General features: G+C 42.5%; 1 protein-coding gene across 9 annotated transcripts in view; it reads left to right on the forward strand.

Annotated features, from left to right (window-relative positions):
* Window positions 1-1,367: 1,367 nt before the first annotated feature.
* Window positions 1,368-18,026, forward strand: part of LOC147625546 (uncharacterized) — a 28,956-nt gene continuing 12,297 nt past the window's right edge. For 2 of the 9 annotated variants that reach the window (XM_086817044.1, XM_086817045.1), the window contains exons 1-6: window positions 1,593-1,731; window positions 1,827-2,144; window positions 2,244-2,297; window positions 2,936-3,070; window positions 3,187-3,279; window positions 3,395-3,483. In XM_086817044.1, coding sequence (XP_086673170.1) covers window positions 1,641-1,731; window positions 1,827-2,144; window positions 2,244-2,297; window positions 2,936-3,070; window positions 3,187-3,279; window positions 3,395-3,483 — 780 coding nt within the window. In that variant the 5' untranslated portion in view covers window positions 1,593-1,640. Of the gene's footprint in view, window positions 1,509-1,592; window positions 1,732-1,826; window positions 2,145-2,243; window positions 2,298-2,925; window positions 3,071-3,186; window positions 3,280-3,394; window positions 3,484-18,026 lie in introns of those variants that run through there. The other 7 variants (XM_086817050.1, XM_086817046.1, XM_086817048.1 and 4 more) reach the window with 7 other exon arrangements.

Here is an 18,026-nt window from a genome sequence, read left to right on the forward strand (position 1 = left end):
CACACACGCACACACTCACTCTCACACACATGCACACACTCACACACATCCAATATCAATTTTCGAGCATATCCTTTTACCTTATCGTCCATGGGTAGTGGTTTGATTTACAAGCATGAAGGAGGCTTGTAAGTTGGAGGAGGAGGTATTTAAGAGTTTGTAGGAAGGATTCAATGCAAGAGAGGGAACTCGACAAGAGTGAATTGAGCGAGGATTTTAGGGTTGGCATTTCTACACCAAGGGTCCCTTTTCCCTAGGTCAAAGCAAAGAAACAACCTCGGTTCTAAGTAGGAGCATGGAACACAACATAAGTTGGCCTTTTGTAATTTTGTTTATTGTCAAATAATATTCATTATTTTTAAATTTGCAAGAAGGGGTTTTTCCCTTGACCTATACACTAAAGAAAGACCTCTACTCGGACTCAGCATAGCTCAAAAAGTTAGTTTGGGGAGGGATGTGAAATAATATGGGTGTCATTATCTATTTTGAGTAATTGGACGAGTTACATATTCCGAGAACATGGTTTCCAAGAACATGGTTTGTGAGGCTTGTGTGTTAATAAAGTAGTATTTTTCATGATATATGGGTTCCTTGGAAAAGGATAACAAAAAGAAAAGAAAAGAAAAAGCAGCAGCCTAGCCATGATGAATCATTGTTCTCCGTGCCAGTAGCACCGGCAGTAGCAGCGTGTTGTGTTGTAGTGAATGGTATTGTTTTCTATTTTGTGTCAAATGAAGACAAAGAAGATGGGGGCGGTAGTACATAGCAGGTCGTGACCAGGGGAGTGTGCATTTGTGCTCGTTCACTCCGCCTTTTCAGCATCGCACCTTCACACGATAATGCCGTCGCCTCTGGTACTGGTCTCCGTCCTCAAGAGGACTCACCAGGCCACGCTTCACCCGAGGGAGAGCTCCTGCAGTAGCAAAAGAAGAAGAAGAAGAAAGAGAAGCAGGGCTTTTAGGGTTAGTGGTTTCTGGCAGATGAAGCAAAAGATAGCCCAGCAAGAGACGAGAAAGGCACTGCTCACTTTTCTTCTCAGTTTGGAATGCTTGGAAGGTGGGCTGCTGTTCTGGTTTCTTAAACCCTAAATTCCCTTCGTCTGCATCTGTGCTTCGCATGCAAGCTACCTTAGAAGGACCTACCTCTGATGGAGCCCGTGGATGCTAACAGAGGAAGAGGAAGAGAAGCCTTCACAACTTTTTCTGGAGACTCTTGTTCCAGCAAATGAAGAAGCAAAATCTTATGCTTTTCTTGGAATGCTAGGAAAGTAAGCCAAAAATAAGGCTTTGAGAAACCCTAGAATCCCTTTTAGTCTCTGTGCTGCATGCAAGCTGCCTCAGAAGGACCTACCTTCAAAAATGGAAGCGGAGAGCAGCCAGCGGATCCAAGCTTCCTCAGAAGGAGCTAGCAATAACAGAAAGAAAGGGAGGTCAAGCTATTTCTCGCACACATCTAAAAAGACAGTATCATTGCTTTGCTCCTTTCTTTCCCCTTGACTTGCTTGTAAGGTACGAGCTTTTCATCTCAAAAACCTATGTATGTCTTATCTTAAGAGCAGCCAGCAAGGAGCCATAGCTACGAGGAGAAGAGGTCAAGCGGTGTCTGAACAAGACTCTCCATACTAACACCACAATCTGGTTATGGTTTCTCTAGCAAACCACGACTGCCTTGATCGCAACATTGTCATCAGCACTTGTACAAGCTGGATTCTCCATTGCGTCATTTTCTATGGTGAGGTTGACCGTATTTATTGGCATTTTTGATACTTGTTTCTCGGGGCTTTGTCTAAATCTTTTGAGCTAGCTTCTCATGCAATTGTTCATCAGTTTTATGTGTTATAGATTTCAATTCATGCATGTCGTCTCCATTCCCTCCACACTCTTACGTCTTGGAGAATGCCACGCTGGCTCCAAACAGCTCCAGCATTGTTGGAGCTGTCAGCCCAGGTCTGTTCAGTGTCTACAAGCTAGAAGCTCAACAGTGTGCAATGAAAAATATGGTTCTGGTTGTTGCACTTGAGTCAAGCCCTGCAAATATTTCAACTTCTTCTGATCTAGACAATGTCAGTTACATGCTCTGGTTGAATACGGAGGGTCATAACCTACTTTTTGATACTGACAATGACACAATTCTGGCATCCACACGTGAGTTTTTGGAAACATTTGGAAGCCTTTTCACACTTTAAGTAATGATCATTAGCTTTGCCACAAAAAGATGAAGCTTATACTTCTTCACTGATTCAGGTAAGCGCAGTCCTAGTTTGGACAGCTGTAAGCCTTTTACACAAGTGGAACAAAGTAAGTGTTTTTCTGACCACAATAAACCACTTGACATGAATTTTCTTTTCTCACGTGTGCTGTCTTTGGCTGGAAGTTGGGATAAGGATGCACTTACCACCTTGGTAAGGGAGGGATATAAACTATATAATTCTTTTACCATGCAATACTATGACACATGGCAGACGAAGATTGAGACCAACATGAAAGTACAGTGAGCAGGAGGGCATAGGGTTTAGATAGGTCGATTAGAGCAGTTGAAGCAAGTTAGGTGCTTCTTTTGAAACATTCTCCAGTTTACCATCTAGAGAAGTCTCTCTGCTAGGTCACGTACTTTCAACCCTCTCTGTTGGGCATAGGACACTTTCAATTGAGCATGAAAGTGTGATCTGTACATGAGATCATGAACTCTAGAAGGAAGTTACGCCAAGCCACTCCTGTCAAGCAAAAAAATTACAAACGCATTTTTGGGGAACTTTTCAAAGAATGATATTTGGGTAATGCCAAGTCCAAGTAGAATGATACAGGGTATGATTTTCTTTGGTTGAAGATATTTCTCTATTCTGCCTGTGTGATGTTGAAGAGCATATGCCTTGGAGGTGTCTCATCTTATTTGTTGACGAACACGTGTTTTCTGACATGAAAGAAGATGCCTGCAGAGGTCACGTGTCGCCAGTCTTATGCATTTATCAAGGTGCGACTTTCTGAAGCTCATGCAGCAACGATGCCTTGGTATGTCGGTGTTTCAACTGTAGGAAGCCCACTCAACTATTATTTGAAGGCATGGTGTTCAGGTGAGAATCTGAAAGGCTGCATTTATTTTGTGATTGCTTGGGGCATTGTATGCTTATCACAACCTTTTCTCTCCTTTGTCATGGCCAAAAATGACCTGTGCCTTTGTGAATCACAGATGACAGCACATTATCTGAGCTAAGCAAGCCATGCATCAGTGTTGGGACGTCTGGGTGTCTTGATATTAGAGAGAACTTTGTCAGTATCACAGGTACTGCTGGATAGCTTGCTTGGGGAATCTTTTATGTCTATTAATGAACTTGGTAAAAGTAGTTCCCTAGCTAGTTTCTTAAATCCATCTCACAATCGTGTTATGCATTCTACAGATCAGGTGTATTTGACATCTGACCAAGCAAGCGTGGAAGTTCTCGGCGTGCCCTTGCAGTCGGGGGAATGGAAATACTACATGTTTAATGTACGTTTTGTTGTGATGTACTAGCTGTTTGGTGTTTTGGGCCGTTGATGATTGCCTTTCATTCTCATAGGCCTGTGCTTCCATGCGTTGCTTGGTCCCCTCATTGGATTGCACTTACCAGTCTATCCTGTGGAAACCCAACTTAATCTCAGACATTCAATTATCCTGTCCCTGCAATGGAGGGCTCACAATGGTTAGTCTACCCATTTTTACCGTGTAAAAGTCCTCATGAAGCAGAGCTGTTCAAAAGGGCCCATGTAGCATGAAATCTCCCTTCTTATGGCACATTTGCTGGAGGTGTCCCAAATTACAGTGCTTTTAGGCTTAAGCTCTCTGTCTAAGAACAAAGGACACTCCCTCATGAAATAGTATTAGGTTTTTTTGACACCAGGTTGTGAAACAATACAATGTGAGAGCATGTAACTGGCCTTAGTTTAGTCCTTGAGTTAACTCGGGGGCGGCAACCCCTTGTGAGATCCACATGGCAAATTGCCTTAGTAGTAAAGGGTTTCTTAGATGCAACCAAGTTTCTGCTGCAAAGGAGGTGCTTGTGTGAAGAGATTCCGTTTGGACAGCTTCAACAGAGCTGCGTCTTTTCTTTGCTTGAGGGGGCACATTCCTTGTTGGGGAATAAGTAGGCAATATTAGATAAGCCTACCATACTTAAATGAGAAAATGACACTCATATGCCACATGTTACAAGATCATGCCATGCGTGCATGAGCCACATTATATGCATTATAAGTAACCATATGTTTCGGTTGACAAATGATAAGTAATTATGTATCATGATTGTCAAAATACTTAACCTTTTATTTTGGAATATACTTATTTCTAAACTTCCTCTCCTTGAAATCTACTATGAGCTCCGGCTTATGTGAAACAAAAGAGAAGTCCTCAACATCAACAAGTTCCTGAGGTGACACAATGTTATCCTCGCTGTCTAATTTCTCCTTGAGTCTAGACTACGACTACTCACTGGAAAAATGTAATGAATAGGCGTGTATTTTGGAATCAAATTATCCGTAAACCAGAGTATGAGTACTTAATCATGGAATAAGCACAACCTTTAACAAAAGTATGCATAATACACCACACTAGGGACCGAAGATTTACCACCCCCCCTTCCAAAAAAAAAAAAGAAAAGAAAGAAAGAAAGAACAGAAAAAAGTTAGATTACTAAAAGGAGTTTGCATCCATGTACAAGATCACTGGTACGTGGGGATTCACCATGGGCGTGCACCTAACTTCTCCAAGTGCAACTAAGAGTGAAAACAAACAAATAAGTTTCTATGACCATCAAACACAAGACCAAATGGCACTCACAAGCATGTAGCTTACTGTCACTCTGCATGCAGTTCACGAGATCTGTCTGAGCCTTGTAGATAGCTTGGGTGCAGTCACCCTAGACCCAACGGACTACTGCAGTAGTCGACCAGCCGTGGCGGTTAACATGTTGGAAAAACGGTTACAATGTAGGAGAAATTTTAGCTCGTGATACTTACTTAAGGATATTGCCTTACTTTACAAACTTTGCGTGTATTTTGACTCGATGGTCCTTACCGATGCCAAGAAGATCACATTTGCTGCGTCCTTACTTAGGGATACCGCCTTACTTTGGTGGCGACGACGACATGTTGGATAAACAGTTACAATGTGGGAGAAATTTGAGCTTGTGATCTGTAAGCAGTTTATACCTGCTAATGCAGACTTTTAAGCACGATCTTGACTACGTCATTTGACTGAAATTGGATCATTGGGCTCTTATATCTCATGGTTCACTAATGTGATACTGGAGGTAGATTCTTTGTCCCTAGCGGCAGACAAGCTTTATGCCTTCATTGAAGGTTTAAACCCCATTTTTCGTACCGATGTGCAAAAGTATAACCTTGTCGACCTTGCTACCGCTATTCATTATACGGAGCGTATTCAAGATCTGTATCTGAATTCATGGTTCACGTATGGCTCGTGAAGGTTATCAACAATCCTCATAAGTTAACTTTCAATTGTGACCCAACTTCCCTTGGCAACATTCACAACAACCTCGCTGACAGGAAGGGTCATCTTTTAATCATTTTGAGCGTCGGCAGGTACTTCAACCACGTATTTGATCATGGACGGGACTCCGGACACGACTAGTCTCGCACTCCTCGTGCTGCAGTAGCTTTGCCTTCTCGTGAACAACAAAAGACAAGTTTGTGCACAATTTGTAATGGCGACCGTAGACGGTTAGAATGCCCTAAATGACCTAATGCTCCTCAAAACTGTAATGTGGAATCTTCAACGTCAGAAGACTAGTCTGAGAAAAGAAACCATACCGTAGCTCATGCACTTCATGTTAATCTTAACCTTGACACATCTACGGTAAACTTTATTGAGTCAGTTGATGACAACATCGATTCTTCCAGCATGATTTCATAAGAACAGCAAGATGATATTGAAAAGTCCTTGGATTCTCTATCTCAACATGATGAGTCACCAACAATGGACTTCCTTGAAGACACAGAGATTACAAAAGTGGATATAACACTTGTTTCAACCTTACCCACATGGGATGACACAATCGATATCAAGCAAGAGGATAAAGTTTTCAACACTGTAGAGAATTTCACACATTCTTCTAATAAATTGGATGAGTACTTTACTATTTTCAAGATGAACACTTAAACAGACACTATTTAGGTATTATTGAGAGAATTCATGATTGAATCTTTAGATTCTTCTACATCGCAATATAGCCAAGTCAGCTTCAAGCCCAACATTTGGAAGCAAACAAAGAAGAAGACATTAAAGAATGATGCTACAACTTGGGATTTAGGATTTAAAGCACAGCAGCAAGATGATAGAGGAAACTTTTTCAATATTTCTCGATGCAAGCTTCACCACAAGCATAAGCGGCCTAATGACGAAGACCTTCCTCAATATCAAAAGTCTCTTAAGATGAACACTTCTGCAGATACTATTCTTCTTTCTCTTTGGGCTGGCTGCGTTTGCATACGTGAAGGGTTGATTGTTTTTTCCCCCTTTTGTGTACAGTTGGCCAGTTAGAGCGTTGGTCGTGGGCTGGCTGATTCGCTGTTTTTTAAATTTTGCCATGTAACCCTTTTGTTTAATGTTATAAGGCTAAAAGCTTTAAAGTTTTAAAACATTCACTCTGCTTTTAGGGTTAAGGTTGGCGGATTTTAAGGGTTAGGGTTTGGTTGTGGGATCTTACATGTTGAGTTTGTTTGCTCCCATTTTAAGCTTTTAGCTTACTTAAATATACTAAGCTTTTAGCTTACTTAAACATTCTTATACATAATTAACGAGATTAATACTTAAATACTTAAGTAAATATGAGGCAAAAAATGAAAAGTTGTTGTTTGCTTTGATACACAAGGCCTTTCCTCACCTTTGCAAAGGCAGTATCCAAGTCTCTTACATACTCATCAGCTGCAAATATCTCATCCTTTGTGTGAAGGATGGGTGGAAAAATCACCTTACCATAAATAATCTCAAACAGGGACTTTCTTGTTGATGCATGCATATATGCAAATTTCACAAGCTGTAAATACTTCTCCCAAGAACTCTTTTGATCGGCTACATAACATTTCAAGAGGTCCAGACTCCAACACGGCTGAATTTGCAGCCTCTCTTTGCCCATCTGTTTGATAGGTTGATGAGTCTGGCTCCTACATGGCTTCTATTGACTTCTATGCTCTTGAAATGATGAGGATGGTACTGATAGTCATGCTAATGATGATGATACTGATCATCTACATGTTGTCTACCTGCAGTCTAACTACTGTCTTAATCAAGGATTATGTTGTTCATGCTGGAGATCAACCATGGCACGGGCGTGCACGTGACATCTCCTCCTGCTAAACTTGATGATGACGGGATGGACACTCTCATCCTTCCTCCTTGGACTACTAACTTTGACCTTCGACTTCAACTTTGACTCCTTTTGTCTGAACACCTTTCACTTTTGATCTCCACTTTCAAGCCTTGTTGAAGAATTGAGCATTTGTTCTACTGTTATTCCCATTTTTCCCTTAGCACAGTGACGGATCACCTGCAGAACTGATCATGCGTGTTGCTAGTCCTTTGGAACTGATTTGAGAGCTTAATGATGCCCCAGTTTTGAGTCTACAGCCCCAGTGAATGCTTTCCTTTATCTTCGCCTATTGTGTTGACCACTCCATATGCTATCTTGGTTGCATTCTTTTGATAGATCTGTGCACCTCCTTGGGACTTGCGCGGAAGCCTTGTTGTTCTAATCCTCAATCCTAAGCTTGGTTAAGAACAAGATGTTGATTTAAACATGATTAAAGACACATGAGAGAGAAGTAGAGAGAGATTGCAAGAGAATACTCGACGATTGTGCAATTAAGAACTTTATATCTACACAAATGGCAGCTGCTTTGGGTATTGAAGTGGGAGAAATGGGTCCTCAAATTGAAGCAAGGGCTGCCATCGTTGGTAGAGAAGTCCATGTCATGCCAGTTATTGGTAAGTTGTGGATACACATTTCTTGTAGCGCCTTTGAATGGTTGTGATGTATTGCTTGGAAAGCCTTGAAACACGCGCATTGATCCACACAAGGCTTACAAGACTAACAGGACCACCTTTATGTATAAAGGCCAAGAGCATGTGATTGATGTTAGTGACCAGGGTGATACTGTCCCCATTTTATCTTGTGTACAAATTAAGAAAGTAATGAAAAAGAGTGTTTTTGTGTACTTGATTTTTGTACAGGATCATGTTGAAGTAATGATAGGCTGAAATTTTTGCAAGAGTACAATGATTGTTTTGTTGATGAGGTACCAAATGAGTTGCCACCCGTACGACCGGAAGATCATCGCATTGATCTTGGCAAACCTATCGCGTAAGTGCATCCCAAAGAGAGGAGATCATGAAGCAAGTAAATTAACTTCTTGAGAAGGGTTTGGTTCAGCCAAGCACTTACCCATATTATTCACCCGTCCTCTTGGTTCAAAAGAAGGATGGATCTTTTTGTATATGTGTGGATTTTAGAGCTTTGAATAAGCTCACCATTAAGAATCGTTTTCCGATTCCAACTATAGATGACACGTTCTTGTCAAGTTGGATGAAAGGATGTTTTAGCCAAATTGATATCAAGAGTGGGTATCATTAAAAGTGCATATGGTGCCTGAGGAATCAGGATGTACAAAAAACCGCTTTCAGGGGACAGCATTAGGACTTTATAAGTATCTTGTTATGCCCTTTGGTCTTATGAATGCCTCGGCCACATTCAATAGAATGATGGATCACATGTTCCGTGGGTACAGGAAATTTACAGGTAGCTTCTTTGATGACATCTTAGTCTTCTTGAAGACCGAAGAAAAGCATAGAGCTCATTTGACTATTGTTTTTAAAGAATTCCGTAAGCATAAACTCTTCATAAATGCAAAGAAGAGCAAGTTCTTCTTATTAGAGATACACTATCCTGGGCATATTGTGTCCAAAGATGGACTATGGATAAAACTTGCAAAAATTGATGCAATTTGGGATTGGCCTGAATTGAGATAGATGCATGAGATTCATAGTTTTATTGGATTATGGTCTTACTACCGTAGATTCATTCGACACGTTGCATGGATTGCTCTTGTCACGTGCACGCCCGTGCCAAGGCTAATCTCCAGCATGAACAACATAATCCTTGATTAGGACATCAATTAGACAACAATTAGGACATCAGTATCAGTATCATCATCATCAACATCAATATCAGCACCATCCTCATCATTTCACAAGCATAGAAATCAGTAGAAGTCTTGTAGGAGCCTGAGGTCACCCCTAAGGGACTAACCAAGGACCTATGTTATGTCGAGACTTTCATGTCACCTTTTTGTAGCATATTAAGTACAAAAAACCCTGACACCAACTCATCGGGAACTATATGCACACCGTGCACTCACATTATCACGCTTCTTCTTCTTTGGGCATGCTTTTGCAATATGCTAAGTGTTGCCATAAGTAAAGCATTTCCCCTTACTCATATACTGCTCTTTCTGCTCAACAGTGAGACCATGGTCTTTCACTTTGAAGGAACGCTTCTTGTTAGACTTATTTTCAATCTTTGGACCATTTTTTTCTTGGTTTTGGTCCTTTTTAGGTGGCTGTCCACTATTTTGCAGGTTTTGAATAGTCCTCTCTTTGCCTTGGAATGAGGGTTTAGCCTTGTTGGATTCCTTAACTTGAGTTCCAATTGCTCGGTGGCAGTGGTGGGTATTATTAGTTGTTGTAAGGTGTGATGTCACCAATTTGGTCCTCTCACCAGTCTTAAACAATTTGTCACGCCTTGTTTGGAACCAAGGTGTGAATGGGGATTTTCCACAGAAGAAAGCTAGAACATTTTATTGGCATGTTTTGGCCTGAAAGATGGCCATACATCATGAGCAGTATGGAATTTTATTTATCAAAGTGACTTATAACATTTATAAGTCAGTGTGTTCACATATCATTAATGATGTGTTGGACATATTATTATTATTTGGGCATGGCCCAAAAAGTCAATAAAAGCCAGGTGCCCAAAAATGGCAAGTTTGGTCATTTATAGAGTTTATGGCTCAAAAAAGCACAAAAGTTGCTATTATGGGCAAAGCCCAGCTATTTTAGTCAAAAGGGGAAAAGCACTGCAAATTTGGAGAGTCGAATTCATTACAAGGGGAGTTGGTTCTCTCTTGGGGCATGCGACCAACTCACCCTCTCTCTGAAGCTGTCCGTACAGCAGTGCCATACAGCTGCCGCTGCCAAAAGAAGCGGTCGTACAAATCGTAGCTTGTTCTCTCTTCTTCGCTGGCCGTGTGCTGCAGGTAGTGGCTATTGGATCTGTTTTCTCTGGTTGTACAGCCTGGCAGCATCTGGTTTTCCTTTGTTCTCTCTCCACTACAGTGATACCGAAAGCTTCCTCTTTGCACAGACTGAACAGAAGGTGCTGCAAGTGGCACAGCATACTCTCTGTTCTCTCCCTCTACACTGGTCGTACAGAGATTCAGCCGCCGACAGGGCCTGTCTGTACAGTCGTACAGGGACACTACAGTCCACACGTGTGAAGCTTAACCGGCCAGCCTTGAGGGCAGATTTGGGCCAGATTTTGAGGACAGTTTTGAGGGCTGTTTTTGAACTATCTTTGCGCAGCTATTGGGAAATCTTTGTGGATCGTGGACTTGCCGAAGTACTGTGGCAGGCTGTACAATGGTAGAGTGGTCGGGCGGGTTCTTCTCTCCTTTTTGCTCAAGTTGTATAGTAGGCCATCTCCTCTTCTCTCAGGCCATCTCCTCTTCTCTCTTCACCACTCCCTTTTGGCCATTGGTTCAGGGGCTGTGTTTGAGGTATCAGAGACTGTTTTTGAGAGCTTTTTTTGGGACGGTTTGAGTCTTTTTTAGGGCTGTTTTGACACAGAGTTCGGTGTTGGGTTTGACACCACACTGGGCCGTTGATTCGTATTGGTTCTTGGAGCAGTTTGTGCTTTGATTCTTGTGCAAGTGTTTGCTGAGGAAGCTTGTGGAAAATTTGTTGCAATATTGCACCCGCATCTTGGTTTGGTTGTAACCTTTTTACCTTTTTATTCATCGGAATAAAGCAGTTCCTACGGGGGGCCAGCCGTTCCAGCTCAGTGTTGTATTCACTCTAGCATTGTTTATGGGCATCAAGCCAAGAAACGCATAAAGTTGATATTTTTGGGCCAAAACTTTGAGTACAAGCCAAGGAAAAGCATAGAGTTGATATTTTTGGGCCAAAACTTGGAGTACAAGCCAAGGAAAGCATAAAGTGGATATTTTGGCTGGTTTAGCCACTTGTAGCCAAAAAGTGGAAAAGCACTTAAAAAATAGAGCTAGTCGACTCTATTAAAGCAGGTTTGGGCTGTTTTATCAGGAAGCGCATCCCTCTTCAGCATATTGCAGGCGCTTTCTCTATCTACAGGCTGACCTACTATGTTTCTCCCTCTTGAGGGACTGGCTCTACAACGGTAGATCCTCTCCTATGATTTGGTCGTACAACAGGCACAATTGCAGGTAGCTCCTTCCTCCTCTTGCGTTGGTCGTACTGTGGACAACAAGCGAGCCAACTCACCTTCTCTCTCTTGCACTACTTATCTTCTCTCTCTTGCGTTGGTACAGGCCGTACAACAGGTACATCAGTGCTGTATGGCAAGTACAGCAGCGCGGTACAACATGGACAGCCACCTTCTTCGGGGCCATTCGTCTTCTCCCTTCACCACTCCCTTCTGGCCATTGGATTAGGAGCTGTGTTTGAGGTATCAGGGACTGTTTTTGAGAGTTTTTTTTGGGACTGTTTGGGAGCCTTTTTCAGGGCTGTTTTGACGTAGAGTTTGACGTTGGGTTTGACACGCACCGGGCTGTTGATTGGTATTGGTTCTTGGAGCAGTTTGTGCTTTGATTCTTGTGCATGTTTGCTGAGGAAGCTTGTGGAAAATCCGGTGCAGTATTGCATCCGCATCTTGGTTTGGTTGTAACCCTTTTATTCATCGGAATAAAGCAGCTCCTAGGAGGGGGTCAGCCGTTCCGGGCCCCGGCTCAGTGTTGTGTTCACTTTAGCATTGTTTATGGTTATTTTTGCTATGTTTTCATATCTGTGCTTGGCGATTGAAGTGTCTATTTATTGCTCTGGGTCCCTATTGGTTTCATATGACCAAGATACATTTACAGTCCCGCTTTGTACATGGGTTGTACTCTTGGTTGAAACCTTCTCTTCCTTTCCACCCTTGGAACATGCATAAATGTAAACACCTCCAAAAGCACTTTCCAAAACTTGTGCACATATGCATTTACCGTATCCCCCTCATTTTACTTCATCCAATCCCACTTCATTGTTTTCTCATTTAATGCATTGGGAGGTAAGAACTGGCCATAAAACTTCTGCTTGAACTCTTCCCATGATCTAACGGGATTTGGAGGGAGCATGTGTCCTCTATTGTTACACCCACACATGGTAGAGAGATGTAGGACAAGAGAACTCTACAGAGGGTATGTGAACATGGAGTCTTGCTCAATCCCTCTTGCGACTTGTGTCATGTGCAAGACATGTGCATGCTCATTCTAGGAGCTAATCTCTGATAGACATTAGGAAAAGACACAAGTTTTGGGCATGAGCTAGGCTCAATGGTGTGCAGGAGAACCCCGGAGTGGAACATGAGCCTGTCAACTGTGTAGCTACAGAGCTGGCCGACACAATATTCAGGTTAGGTAGAGTATGCTACTGGCCAAAAGTAGGTCGGCCTAGTTTTCGTGTACCAAAAGAGCCTATGAAAGGCTATGCCAAGTTAAGTGTTGGGTCATTCACTTCTCTAGGGAGTAGAATCATTAGATGTAGGACTCTATGAGTCAAGAACCTTTTGATGAGAGGCAGCTTATGGCTTGCCATGATGTACACCTTTTTGTACTATTATCTATATGAATATATTGAAACTCCGCTCTCTCTCTCTCTCTCTCTCTCTCTCTCTCTCTCTCTCTTCTTTCCATCTCTTGCTTGCGTTTTGCATCAGGTTGTTCCAGGATGGTGTTTAGGACTGAAAGAAGACTCCCAGAGCTTCCGCATGTGACATTGGTATCAGAGCTTTAGGTTGGTTTTGAGATATTGTTGTTGTCAATGTCCCACCCACTGTTATTGCATCGCGGATGGATGAAACCATCGCGCGTGTCTTGGTCTTTTGGTGGTGTGGTGACGAGGCAACATTGTTTTAGTATTAGGTTCAACAATGCTAAACACTGATGATGTCCCAGATGAAGGTGCATAGTGTAAACTGGCCTCGGGTCTTCAAACAAAACCAAAGGGTGGTGCGAAACAAACACTCGCACACAAAACACTTTAACACCTTTGAGGACCAAGACAAGGAAAACAAACAAGGGGAGCTAGAGTGCTCCTGCAAACAGTACATGGACACTGATTGGCCCCAATACGCATTGGCGTCCCTTTTGGTATTTCTTTAATTTATTATAAGAGAGCTTTGATTACAATAAGGTTGGAAACTCAGCCGTCATCACAGTAGAATTCGGGAAGCCTGCAAAGACCCTGCATCATGGCTTCATATCCACTCGGCATTCACAAACAAGTCCAACCATTGTTCACATCAAAAGACTCTCACACATTGAGTCTGCATACAGAAGCTTTCTCCCATGATCAGGGTTGCCACATGAAAGGGAGCAAGGAAGGTGGCAGGTGATGCACAGGTGCAAGAGCTACAGGCTTGAGGCTTGAAGTGAAGGCAATAGGCAAGGAGAAGCAGAAACGATGAGCCACAGAGAGGGAGAGAGAGAGTGAACTCGTTGAAATTGGGGAATGCCCACGTTTTCTCTTCTTGGGCCTTCCTTTATTAATAAGTGACCTTTTTAAAGTATTTGGCCATGTTCAATGTGAACATGGCCAAGGCTTTTAAACTTTAATAAAAGCCTTGTACAAAGTATATGCAAATATACATGGGTCATTTAGGGCTTTAACCCCAACAACCTCCCACTTAAAGGCATAAATGGCGCCTTTAAGCTAAGTCACTCCCACCATCTGTATGCATAGCTGATGTTGTGCTTTGGGTAAGCACTTAGTGAGAGCATCTGCAGGATTTTGTGACGTATGAACCTTAACAACTGTGATAAGGCCATCCTCAAGCACTTCCCTAATGAAGTGATACCGCACGTCAATATGCTTTGTGCGCGCATGGAACATGGCATTCTTTGCCAGACATATGGCACTCTGGCTATCACAACCAAGCAAAGGTGCTTGTCAGGCAAACCAAACTCACTGCATAAACGTGCCAACCATATGGCTTCTTTGGAAGCCTCAGTGGCTGAAATATATTCAGCCTCTGTAGTAGACAGTGCAACTATCTTTTGTAGTCTAGAGCACCATGAGACAGCACCTCCTGCAAGAGTATATACATAACCACTTGTGGATTTGCGTGTATCCACATCACCAGCCATGTCAGAGTCACAAAATCCCTTCAATTCCAAAGGACCCTTACCATAACAAAGGCATTTGTTTTTAGTCCCTTTTAAATACCTCATAATGGACTTTACTGCATCCCAATGCAATTTGCCTGGATTAGCCATAAATCGGCTCACAACTCCCACTGCATGGGCTATGTCAGGCCTAGTAGCAACCATAGCATACATAAGTGAACCACAAGCTGATGCATAAGGAACACCTTGCATATCATTGGTTGCCTGATCAGATTTGGGGCAATCATCCTTGGAGAACTTAACATATGGCTGTAATGGCACACCAAGAGGCTTTGCATTAGCCATGTTAAACCTGTCCAGCACCTTTTCAATGTATTTTTCTTGAGACAAATACAATATGCGCTGGTCCCTTTGCCTTCTAATCCTTACTCCAAGAACATGTTCAGCTGCCCCAAGGTCTTTCATGGAAAACACAGATTTCAGCTGCTGTTTAAGAGCATCAACAGTGCTTCTTTTCTTCCCAGCAATCAACATATCATCTACATAGAGCACAAGAATGATAGGGCTGCCATCCTCATCAAATTGTGTACAAACAGTGATCTGCATGGCTCCTTTTGTACCCATGTTTGAGCATGAAAGCATCAAACTTTTTGTACCATTGTCTAGAGGCTTGTTTCAGCCCATACAAGCTTCTTTTAAGCCTACATACCAAATGTTCCTTTCCAGGAATAACAAAGCCCTCGGGCTGCTTCATGTAAAGTTCCTCATCAACATCGCCATGCAAGAAAGCTGTATGCACATCCATTTGGTCTAATTCCAAATCAAGGGCAGCCGCTATGGCAAACAATACACGCAAAGTGGTCATCTTCACTACAGGAGAGAACACTTCCTGAAAGTCTATGCCCTTCGTTTGGGCATATCCCTTTGCAACCAGCCTTGCTTTATACTTGGGTTTTGCATCAACTGTCTTGATTTTATACACCCATTTGTTAGGAATGGCTTTCCTTCCCTTGGGCAATTCCACCAAGTCCCAAGTATCATTCGAATGCAAAGCTTTGATCTCTTCCTGCATAGCAAGCTCCCACTTCTTACTGTGCTCACATGTCTTTGCCTCTTTATAAGTAAGAGGCTCCCCCTCATCTGTCAGCATAATATAATGCAAAGAGGGATCATATCTACTCACATTCCGCCTTGGACGAGTCGACCGCCTTACCCAATGATCCACATTCTCTGGCAATGGGTCTACATCAGGTGGCACAATCAAATCATCAACAAGGGGCTGCTGTACATCATTTTCAGCCCCGTTTTCAGCATTGTTATGTGGCTGCAAATGCCCTTCAGGAGCCTCATTTTGCTGTCCAACATCATCTGGCTCAAACACCACTGGTTCATCAACATTTTCAGTCATATGTGGTGCATCCTGAGGGTCAAAATCAGGCCTAATAGGTGGCTGTACATGCTGAAATTTGACCTTTTTATGGTCATCCTTAGAGGCACAATTGTTTTTAAGCAGCTTTGCCTCATTAAAAACAACATCCCGGCTGCGCACAACCTTTTTGAGTTGAGGTAACCAAATCCTGTAGCCCATTTCACCTTCTTCACCATATCCCATGAAGAGGCCTTTAATGGACTTTGCATCCAACTTACTCCTCAACTCAGGTCTTATATGCACAAACGCTTCGCAACCAAAGACGCGTAAGTGATCATATGAAGCAGGTTTGCCAGACCAAACCTCCTCAGGGATGTCACCTTTGAAAGACATGTGAGGGGATCGATTACATATATGCACTGCAGTTTTTAGAGCTTCTCCCCAAAATCCATGAGGGAGATTAGCTGTGGACAGCATGCATCTCACCCTCTCACATAGAGTCCTATTATATCTTTCAGCCACACCATTAGAAGAGGGGTTGTATGGAACAGTAAGCTCCCTCTTAATGCCCAAATTTTCACAAAATTTATTAAATTCACCACTTGTGAACTCACCCCCATTATCCGTACGCAAGCATTTCAGCTTTCTACCTGTTTGGGTGGTCACAAATGCATGAAACTTCTTAAACGCAGCAAAGGCTTCATCCTTAGATCTGAGCAAATGAACCCAAATTTTTCTAGAATGATCATCAACAAAGGAAACAAAGTAGTGTGCACCCCCCATAGATTTGGTAGGCATGCTACAAACATCAGAATGTACAAGATCAAGCACATTAGATTTGCGAGAGACACCGGAGTAATAAGAACTTTTCACTTGCTTGCCATATTGACATTCATTACAAAAGTCAAGCTTTGTGCCTTTAGCATCAAGCTTATTCAAATTACAAAGCTTAGTAAGGCCTTTGTGGCTCATATGGCCAAGCCTCTTATGCCACAACTCCATATGTGAGTTAATTTCAGCCAAAGCAATAAATTTGCCCGACAAGGCCTTTCCATGCAAGCAGTAAAGTGTCCCTTTCTTTGTACCTTTCACAATCAGCCTTGAGCCTTTAGTCATTTTCCATGATCCTCTCTCAAACAAAATGCTGTAACCATGCATATCCATCTGTCCAACAGAAAGCAGACTCTTCTTGATTCCTGGCACATATCTAACATCATGTAAGACAAGCTCATTTGTGCCATCTGTGGAAAGATGCACAGTGCCAATACCCTCAATGGAACATGCATGATTGTTTCCCAGGTATACATGGCCATGGCTGCCTGCAACAAAAGTAGAAAAACACTCCTTGATAGGAGTCACATGAAATGAAGCACCGGAATCGACTATCCAAGTCTGGGATAATGCATCATTAACAGTCAATAAAGCATCAATTAGATCACTCTTGGTGATCTGCATATCCTGTGTATGAACATTGAGAGAGGCATCAAGCTCATGAGCATCATCGGCTGACAAAGTGGCACGTAAGATGTCTTCTACATCTGACAGCTCCTCAATAACAACACTAGAGGCCACATTGGCCTTCTCCTTGTTCTTTGGGGTGTCCTGTGCATCTGTCTTGATCTCCTTCTTCTCTTTCTTTTTGTCTCCACCACTCTTCTTCCTTTCCAACTCTGCCTTATAGTACCTGCAGTCAGGTTTCTTGTGACCTTTCCTGCCACATTGATAGCATGTCACATCACTCTTGCCTTTGCTGGCATTTCCCCTTTCTCTACTCTTACTCTTACTCCTTTGTGCATAATCAGTCTTCTTTTCTGTCCTGCCTCTAACCATGTTGGCTGAACTGCCACCCTCTCCACTTGCTTTCCTCCTGATTTCTTCGTCCAATATAGAACCCCTAACACCATCAAAGGTCAAATTGGGATTGTTTGACAATGAGACCACCAAAGTCTCCCAAGAATCAGGTAGAGTCATCAGCAAGAAGATAGCCTTGAGCTTATCTTCAAAAGGGGGAAAACCTGAGTCCTGTAACTGAGATAAAGTACCTGTAAACAACGACAAGTGCTCTGCAGCGCTCTTGGACTCATCTAACTGCATGCCAACAAGTTTCTGCATCAAATGCACCTGATTAACTGGGGTCGTATTCTCATACGTTGCCTTCAATTTCTCCCACAACTCAAACGCATTGACAAGACCCTTGAGGTCTACCAAGATCTCGTCAGAGACGGCCATTTTAATGTAGGTAATGGCTTTCTTGT

The sequence above is a fragment of the Cibotium barometz genome, chromosome 23, assembly GCF_041138505.1.
Source record: "Cibotium barometz isolate CiBa-2024 chromosome 23, ASM4113850v1, whole genome shotgun sequence".
Taxonomy (NCBI): domain Eukaryota; kingdom Viridiplantae; phylum Streptophyta; class Polypodiopsida; order Cyatheales; family Cibotiaceae; genus Cibotium; species Cibotium barometz.